General features: G+C 39.8%; 1 protein-coding gene across 1 annotated transcript; it reads left to right on the top strand.

The window, feature by feature from the left end:
- Nucleotides 1-4,764: 4,764 nt before the first annotated feature.
- On the top strand, nt 4,765-8,288 carry LOC149538657 (DELLA protein GAI1-like). The gene is made up of 2 exons (XM_089799986.1): nt 4,765-7,645; nt 7,915-8,288. The coding sequence occupies exon 1, from the start codon at nt 5,773-5,775 to the stop codon at nt 7,456-7,458; it is 1,686 nt and encodes a 561-aa protein (XP_089656112.1). The 5' UTR covers nt 4,765-5,772; the 3' UTR covers nt 7,459-7,645; nt 7,915-8,288.
- The last annotated feature ends 2,195 nt before the right edge of the window (nt 8,289-10,483 follow it).

Raw genomic sequence — 10,483 nt, 5'->3', positions numbered from 1 at the left:
TCTCCCAAAACTCCATGTTTGGGCCATCATAAGTCTATATGACTGGTCCACCTTCAAAGAGTGAAATGGTGATAGGTATGGAAGGCTAATGAGGCCATCTTTTCCACATAGGGAATGGATGGGTTACAACAACATGCTCTTGTAATGAGGGGGCTTCCCGAAGCTAGGAATGATATATTTTGGAGAAGGGGCTGCCTCTTCTTCCTTGGTTTAAAATGAGCTAACTTAAGCCTCATTTTCTCTTCTTTTGTTGCAGCAACTTGCCTTGCAAGATTCTCCTCAAAATGTCTCTGTTTCTCCCTCTCATCCTCTTATTGTTGGAGATAGGCCTGGTATTCCATCTCCTCTTGTTGTCTCTCTATCTCTTGTCACCTTGCAATCTCATCAAGCCACCTATCATAGGCTAACAATTGCTCATCTTGCTCATGAAACCATGAGTCCATTTTCCTACTCCTTTCCTAGAACTTGTAGTCAATCTTCCTTTGGAACTCCAACATCATATCATTAAGCTCTTTATATGGGGATGTCGAGATTGGTGGAGTAGGGGCATGGGGATAGGAATAACCTTGAGCATACTGGCTATAACCAGCTTGGGGTTGAGATTGAAAGTGGCCATGTAAGGGATGAGGAATAGAATTGTCATGATATGGGGGAGAATAGTAGCTATTTCTATGAAATGGGTCCATGGTTAGAATTTCATAAAAACTGCATTTCACAAAAAAACTTGAAAAATTACAAAAGATCAAGAATGATCTTTACATACCAGCACTGCTTCATCTTGAAACCAGTAGATATGCACTAGAGTTGCCATGGTGTTTGATAGAATACCTCCAAAGGTTGATGGCACTAAGAATAACACCCAAATTCTTAATGCATAAAGATTGCAATGACTTCCAATGAACTTGAGTAGCTGAAATTATTTGTCCCACGGGGCATGCCACAAACTATTGTCACAAAAGTTTGCACCCTTGCCTAAAGTTTAACCTATAGGCAACCTTATGAAACATGGAAGAAATATCCAAGATATGGGACTTGAACTGTAAGATTGAGTCTCCAAAGAAGGTCAACTTCCTTACAATTAAGATGCACCTAACTACTTCTTGAGGGGAAAAGGGAGAAGGAGATGCATGAAATCAAACTACCTAATCTAATCTAGAGGGGGTGATGCACCTAATTGAAACAATTACAACTCTACCTTTATATGCACAATACATCGATGAAAAAGCCAAAAACACAAGTCTTGACTCTATTCTACCTTCTAAGAAACCACATGCATGTTTGGAACTGATCAGATGTTGAAAGGAAAGACATCTTCACAGTACAACAATCATTAACAGTTTGAATAGAACATATAAATCTAAGGAAGCATAAAAGAAACATTCAAAGAGAGGCAAGATATATGCATAGACTCATGAATGATAAGAAGATGTAAGAAACCAACTCTTTCATTAATGTAAGGCAAGGAATAGTGTTGTAGAGCATAAGGTTGTTGCAAGTAAACATGATAGAACATGGAAGAACCCTTTACAAATATTTACAACTGTCTTTTATAGAGTTTAGGCATAACTCTGATGTTTACATTGAGTTAAAACGCTAACTAGGTGGAGTTGGATTGCAGAGGAGAGCAATAACTACTGATCAGAGAAAGATATGATCAGATGCACATCCCCATATAGAAAATCTGATATTTACATCTAAATTTGGTTCTAAAGAGATAGAAATGATGACCATAACTATTTTGGCTAGGCAGATGGATCACCATGGCAATGACAAAATAGATTTGCATCTATTAAGTGCCAAGAACACCAAAAGGTGGTTGTAGGCGATCAAACAGATCTGATCACCATCAACGAGCTACTTGATTTTGTGTTCACAATAGTCCCAAGTTAGCCATGTCATCATTCAATAGTCAACTCTACCACGTGGCCTCATATCCTTGAAATGTTTTGTCACCTCACTTGTTCTTCTTCTCCTTGTCGACTTGTGACATTATGCTTTCCTCTTGTTTGTTGCTTTGCAACTTTTTATCTTCATTGATTGTTTGGACATGCAAAACTACAAAACCTTCACTTATGCCTTATTGCTACTTCACAACTTGAAATCATTTTAATTCATTAATTGTTGTGACCTAGCAATGACCTGCAAACTGATTGCTTTGCACCCTCGCAATTGCCAGACATAAACTTTGCTTTAATCGTACGACATCACGACCATTGTTTTGGATGACTGTTGGTTGATTTCGTGGCTTTGCAACTCAAGAAATTAACTACGGATGAGAACCTATGAAGCTTTGACAACCCTTAATTCAACTATTTTGATACATTTCGCACTTTCACAACTTAAACTTTTAACTCATATCTTAACCTTGCGAACATGTGACAAAGGAAATTGCCACTTCACAACCTAAACCAAGGGTAGCTCTTAACCATGTGCGATGGAGTCATGATTGAATCTGACTGAAGTTGTTGACTATCGCACCATTGCAACTTAAAATTCCTTTAGCCAAGACTAAGCCGTGACAAGGTGACTGAAGGGATATCACACCATCACAACCTGAACACTAGAGCTTATCAATGGAATGGTAACAATTTAATTTATCTGCTTTCATTTGACAAGATACCCCTTCAAGATTGATTAACATTAAACTGCCTCATACCCTATGATGATGAGATGAAGGATTCAATATGAATTGAGTCCACCAAAATGCATGTCCACTGCTCAGATTCTTGCATTAGCCATTCTTCATGCAACTTTGAAAAGCAAGAAAATGACAGGCGTTGATCTGTGTAGCTGGGAAGATGCATTGATTTACACTACTCAAAAACTAGAGAGGGGCCCGCTAAGACAGGTGTCAGCTCGTCACTTCCTCACAACTCGAAACTAGAGCTTAGCATTTAATCCTTGCAAAAGTGTGAACAAAGCATTCTACATCATCGTAGCCCAAACCTCATGTTACACTTGACTGTGTGCGAAGATGCGAAAACCATTTGAACTTGACTACTGCTCTCCATCGCGAATTCACAACTTAAGACTCCACATTGCATAAATGATATGCGATCATACAATTGACAACCTTTGCGACTCGAATTTGAATCTTAGCCGGAATAGTTGTGAAGCCATACTAACCATGTACCTGAGTCTTTCACATCCTCACAACCCATTTGATAGTTAGCTCTCAAACCAGAGCCACAAGGTGATGGAAGGATTTCGTACCATCGCAACTTGAATTACTCATAAAGATATGGCATACAATATGAAGAAATTAAAGACTTAGGGATATAAATGAAAATAATGTATAACCAAAGTTTTTACATATCCCTTTTATGCTTGCATGACAATTATGAATAATTCTTCAGAACGTGAGACATGACTATCAACCTAGGGCCGTTTCATGAGGATGGCAATATGGAATAGACAAAAGAGGGGGAGGGCTAAAATAGCTAACAATTACTTTATGTTGTCGTTAAGTAACTTATCTTAAGAAAAAAATTATTCAATGCATGTTTTATCCTTGTGTTCCAAGGATCTTCGAGCGGGGCATTACATAAACATCAAAATCAAATGCTTCTTCCCCATGTGACATATTTTTTTGCAAATGCTTACTCATTATGTCAACCATATGCACAAATAGAACAAAGCAAAATAAACATAAGCAAAGCACATGTCACCCTAATATTATTTATAACTATCTAATATAACATTGCTTGTGCCCTTGAAATCGCCTCTACTTCAACTTCTAGGCTATAGAAAGAGAATGACTACCACACCTTTAAAGATTAGGGTTTGCCTCATCACACCTTTAGAGTTTGCATAATAGTAAGAAAATGACTATCACACATTTGAAAGATAATGGAGTGCCACAAGTATTATCAATCATATGAGCTACTAATTTGTCTAATTGGAATACATTATTAAATGTCACAAATTATTGTTTTGAAAATTGTAGACTCATTTATTGTTCACTACAATAATGTTTTGACGACCCTAATTTACACATCACTTACATATGAACCAAAGTAAGATTACTTATTGATTTGGCCAACATAAACATCAAAAGCAAATGTCTCTTCCCCACGTGACATATTTTTGTACAAACATTGACTCACCATGTTAACCATATGCACAAATAGAACGAAGCAAAATAAACATAAGAAAACACCTTCCACTCTAATATTGTTTTTCACTATCTAATACAACCTTGCGTGTCACCTCCACATGCCCTCCACACAGATTTCCCTATAGCAAGAGAATGACCATCACACCTTTAAAGATCAAGGTTTGCCTAATAACACAACAATAACCATCACATCTTTAAATATTAGAGTTTGCATAATAGCAAGATAATGACCTTCACACATTTGAAAGACAATGAAGCATCACAAATATTATCAATCATAGGAGCTACTAGTTTGTTTAATAGGAACGGTGTCACGATCTCACAAGACTCTTTTGTTGTGAGTTCTTCATGATTTTGCTTGTAAGGGTTTGTCTAGTAGGAATGGTCACATAATCTTTTGATTTCGCTAATTATCCATGGGTCCCAAAAACTATTTAAAACATTCGTTCGTGAAAAGGAAAGAAAATATCTTTTTATAGTTCAATGTACCAACCATGTGTTATGTTTTTGGATCTTTATATGATGCCAACAATATGGATCTACTTTGCACTCCTTGCAAAAGACATGCAACTCTACTATAAATGAAGTCTAGATGAATAGAATTTGAACCATTTATAATGTTATATTTTTAGATTTAGATTGATGACAACAAGATAGAACTACCTCATACTCTTTATTAGGGAAGAAACTTAACTACAAAGAAAGTGTACATGAATAGAATTTGAACTTATAATGAGCAGTAGATTCGGTTGAGGTTTGATTTCATTCTTGGGCATCGACTGATGTTTCAATGGGTTATTCCCCTTATCATCCATGTATGGTGAGCAGTCCAACATGCAGGGGCCAATAGACGATGAGAAACGGCCGGGCGGAGTCAAGTACAAAACTCCAATACACTTTGGAATTCGTTTAACGTCCGCAGAGTCGGAAAATCTTTAAAAAAAACCCTAGAATAATAATTGAAAAGCGCCTCGCATGGAGTAATCAGGTGGTGTTTTGTGCCCGATAAAATACTCCGCCTGTACTCTAGCGCAAAATAATTGTTCTGATAAAGACCGAAATAGAGGCGATGATTCGCGCGTTACACAAGTCAGGGTGACAGTGAAAATTGTAACTGAAGCTGTAGATTCTCATTTTGCTTTGACCCGCTGACACGCTCTGGACTTAACAGAAACCGATAATGACCTCTTTTAACGGACGGCAAAAAACGTTCCATTTCACACCCGTTTCCGTTTGTCCTCCTCACAGTCACTACTTTTTTTAGCTTTTTAATTCGTGACGCCAGCGCCTCTCTGTGTTCATGTACGCGCACCTCAAGATCCGGTCACCATACCCATAATGGCGGTTTACTTTACCCTTGCCCTTACGTGCATGCCCATCCATGCATCGTGACGCCTTCAATCAGCCTCTTGTTTTCTTAAAAAATTGTTAGAATTTTATAGCTACCTATTGGTTTCTTCTCGCTTCTGTAGCCTTGATTGCAATGGCCGTCCGTGTGGTTTCCATTACCAAAGCTGAGAGGGAAAGGCGATGGGAGTGGAGCAGCTCTTAAGCGAGCGTATTACTTTGAAGAAGAAGAAGAGGAGTCATTAAAGGATCCTGCTGCCCCTGGTTCAAGAGCCGGCCAGTGTTCGAATCGCATAAACGGAGCTGCCATGTATCAGCCACCGCCCTCTAATGGCGGAAAGTTTGAGTCGGAGATTGATGGCCTTCTTGCAAACGCTGGGTATACCGTCAGGGCCTCTGATTTGGCTCATGTAGCACAGCAACTGGAAAGGCTTGAAAGCGTCATGGGAGCCGTTCAGGATCCTGGGCTGTCTCATCTTGCATCGGAGGCTGTTCATTATAATCCTTCTGATTTGGCCGGATGGGTCGAATCCATGCTCGGTGAGCTCAATCCGGCTCATCTCGATGCCCCTGTTCCTGTTCCTGTTCCTGCTCCTGCTCAAACCCCTGCCCCTGTTCCTGTTGCCGCCCCTGGTTCTGGTTCTGCCGCTTTTGGGGAAATGGATATGGACATGGCGTTAATGCCGGATTACGGCGTTGCGGGCTTGCAGTACCCTCTTCCCCCCGCGGGGCTTTTCGAGCCGCAGCGGCGGGGTGTGGCTAAGCCTCATCGGTTAGGGTTTCAATCCGACGACGAGGGTTCGAGTGTGACACAGTGGGCGCCCGTACAGCCGGTGCCGGCGACGGTTAATGGCGACGACGGAGCTCAGGAATCGGGCATTCGGCTCGTGCATCTGCTCATGGCCTGCGCCGAGGCCATTCAGCGGAACGATTTGAAGTTGGGGAGTAACATAGTGCAGGAGATTCGAGTGATGATGAGAAACCCTAGCGGAGCCATGGGGAAAGTGGCGTCGCACTTCGTGGAGGCCCTGGCGAGAAGGATTTATGGACTCAACAGACCCGAATCGAGCGTCGGCCAGGCCGATGCGCAATCCGAGCTTCTGTACCACCATTTCTACGAGACTTGCCCTTATTTGAAGTTCGCCCATTTTACGGCGAACCAGGCGATTCTGGAAGCGGTGGAAGGGCACGAGAGGATTCATGTGATTGATTTCAATCTGATGCACGGCCTTCAATGGCCGGCGCTGATCCAGGCCCTGGCTCTTAGGGCCGGGGGGCCGCCGTTCCTCAGGCTCACCGGAATCGGGCCGCGGCAGCCGGACGGCCGAGATGTTCTGCAAGAGATCGGCATGAAGCTTGCTCAGTTAGCGGAATCGGTCAATGTAGAGTTCGATTTCAGAGGCGTAATGGCGGATAAGCTCGACGATGTGAAACCCTGGATGCTTCAGCTAAGGCCTGGAGAAATAATTGCGGTCAATTCCATTTTCCAGCTTCATCGTCTGCTTTACAATGATCCTTCTGGATCGTCCCCCATTGACGCCGTGCTCAAATCCGTTAGGAGCCTGAAGCCGAAAATCGTGACGGTCGTTGAGCAGGAGGCGAACAACAACGCTCCACTCTTTCTCGACAGATTCACCGAAGCTTTGCACTACTATTCCACCATGTTCGACTCTCTCGAAGCTTGCAATCTTCCGCCTCACAGCACAGAGAAGCTTCTGGCAGAAATGTACATCGAGAAAGAGATCTGCAACATTGTGGCCTGCGAAGGCCCCTTTCGAGTGGAAAGACACGAGACCCTTTCACAGTGGAGAATGCGGCTTGGCAGCGCCGGATTCACACCTGCACATCTCGGATCCAACGCCTTCAAACAGGCAAGTATGCTCTTAACCCTCTTTTCTGGCGAGGGTTTCACCGTAGAAGAAAATAATGGATCCCTCACGCTCGGCTGGCACAGCCGACCCCTCATCTCTGCCTCCGCGTGGCAAAGCTTCTAGGGTTAGAGTTTACTCCCTCAACTTGTTGATCGATCGAGCGTCAATTAAACCGCGCGAACTTGCCAAATTAAAGATCGCGCGCATTTAATTCACAGATGGCCTGGTCAGCAGAAGACCGCCCGAGATCCTTTCAATTCGGGAGACCAAAACTCACAAATTCCGTACCTGAATTTCTCATCTTTCTACGGTACCTGGTGTACATTCTCTTCTCGCTTTTGCATCTTGTTTTACATTGAATAGAATAATTTTATGCTGCGGTATAGCTCTCTGAAACAAAAAAGAAGCATTCATGGTGGTTATGGCAGCGAGGTTTTTCCACCTCTACTGTTTAAATTCTCTTTAGAAATTTACATGTTTTGAGCATCCGTCGCACAAAATTGTATAAATGTTTGCATGATTCTTCATCGCCCGAGCATTTCGTTGTTCGATCTTTTTACTTTGCATTCCACTGTACAGATTTGACTTGCAGTTTCTGTGATCGGTTTGAATGGAAAGAATAAATCCAGTTTCTGACCGTCAACGATGAGCTTGAAAACAAGGCCATGGTGTGAAAGGCTTCTCAGGGAGCATGGACCACTCCAGCAGGAAATGGAATCTTTTTTTCTTTTTTTTTGGCTCGGGTCCACCGGCAATGAGATTTGGTGACCGGGTCGAGCCGGTCAGTGTGAAGGCCAGCTGTGCAACAGATGAAAAGGCAATGCCAGTCATTTTTCTATACTTCTGCCTCTGCACGTACCAGAATTTGCGTTGGATTAAAATAATATTAGCTTCTGCATTTCACCACTTGAGAGGTCTCTTTCAAAGATTAATATTTTAAATTTTAGTACTAAGCCGGCCTCATTCAAAGATTAATTTTATTATTATTATCTTAATACTAAGTTGATTGTAGGATTAAATTGCATCTGGTAAAGCTCAGACACATAAGTTGATGCCTGTCACTTCCATGCACACAAAGTATTGTTCAATGCTTTGAACCGATTAATTAAAGTTTAAATGTTGAGTTTTTAATTAAAGAAGATGTATCCCGCAATAGTGACAGCATGCCTCTCGTTGGGTAAGAGTTTGGTTTTTAATAATTCATAAAGTTTTGGGACTAATCTATAATTTTTGAAGCCGATTTGGATTGATTTGTGATTTGTAAGAGATGACTTGCAAGTTGTCTATATATCTTCAAATTTGATTCTAGGGTCCACTTATTAATTAAACGCTTTCATTGATGTCTCTTATGTCAGCTAGAACACTAGGCGTTTCGCCTGTAGGTTTACGTTCAAGTGTTTTTATTCTTTATTTTTTATATTATTATTATTATAGTCATGGAGAAAGTGGGACGATTTTGATGTTTATAATTTCAAAGTCATCCTTGAGGTAAGCATATGGGGAAAAAACTTGGGTTGCATCACAAGGTACTCATGATGTTGACTCTATCTAAAAGATTTGGTCAATACAATTTGAGTTTTAGAGATTAGATTAGATGGATGACCTTACATTGTTTGATTTAATAGCTAAGAAGCATAGATGGCTTGAAAATTTCAATATTCTTATTTCATCTTAGGTTCATTTCGACCTAGTAACAAATTTGTTCATATGTAATGATAATTATACAAGTACCATATTGTAGTCTTCATGAATTTTCTACAGCCCATAAATCAAGTTTAAGGGTGCAACAAGTTTGTTTGTATGTAATGATAATTATACAAGTAACATTTTGCAATCTTCATGAATTCACTACAATACATAAATCAAGTTTAAGGGTGCTTTTGGATTTTGTCGTGTATTTTTCTATGTTGTGGTCTTCATGAGTTTTCTAGAGTTCATAAATCAAGTGTAAGGGTGCTTTCAGATTGTGATGTGTATTTTCTATGTTGTAGTTGTTATGATTTCTAGTGTCCATAAATTAAGTGTAAGGGTGTGTTTAGATTTTTTGTATTTTTTATGTCAATGTTTCAAATTACACTTAGTGATCCATTAAGGAAGATGCACTATTTTTTCTAACAATTGACACAACTCAACCTTATCTATTTTTTTTATACATTTCCATAGTGATTGCTCATGATCCTTACATTTTGTTTTCTATTGAGAAGTGTTGTACATATAGCATAAATATGAACTTTGTGAAGTTGCATTCTTTGTTCAAGTGACATTACACTTTAGGTAGTATAATATTTTATTTGTATATAATGCTTTCAATGTATTTATTTGTGGAGGCCATGTATAAGAATAGAAGAACTTTTAATTTCCTAGTAGCCTATGTAATATTCAACTATGCAAACTTAGACTTCACCAATTTTGTTCTCTTTCCATGTAGGACTATGATGACCTCCCCTAAATTGTCAATAGTCCCCTCATTGAGAGGATTTATCATAACCAAGTTGTCAGTACATCGCGATAGTTGTTCCTAATGTCTTAGTAAGAATCACTTTCCAAAATGAAGTGTCTTTCAAATTCCATTGCCCACAAGGGGCAAAGTACACACACTCTTTCTTTCAAAATTCCTCTCATTCATTCCACCTCCTAGTTCTACATCAAAGTTGATGAGAGAGTTCTAAATTGAGCAATGAGAATTTTTGCTATCCATGTGATGCATGCCTTCATGTATGCTTTTTGAGAGAGATCACTAGTGGGATTGAACTCCTCAATATATTATTTATTTTTTGTCCTTGGTACTTCACCCCAATAATATTTGCTAAATTTATTTGGAACACTTCTATTTATGTTTTTGTTGCCTAAGGGACATGTATTAAAAAAAATACTCCATTTGCACATCCATTTGTTGTTTTGTCTCATTGAACTCTTCTATCTTTTACTCAAGTCATTGTTCAAAACAATGTTTGGCCATCTACTTGTTTCCATGTTTCAATTCTTATAACCTATAAACACATCATAATAATTGCTCTAATAGGGAATGCCCCCTATGCATCTATTTTGGAGACAAAAAAATGTTTTATACTAACCCAAAGTTCTCTTTTTTCTACAACCTTCTTAAATTAATTACTTCTCGAAGTCAAACCTAAGAAATTTTTACTAT

Source organism: Cupressus sempervirens, chromosome 9 (genome assembly GCF_028749045.1).
Source record: "Cupressus sempervirens isolate cs-2001-9-10 chromosome 9, ASM2874904v1, whole genome shotgun sequence".
Lineage (NCBI taxonomy): Eukaryota > Viridiplantae > Streptophyta > Pinopsida > Cupressales > Cupressaceae > Cupressus > Cupressus sempervirens.
The sequence above is the reverse complement of the archived record's forward strand: the minus strand, read 5'-3'. Positions and strand labels throughout refer to the sequence as shown.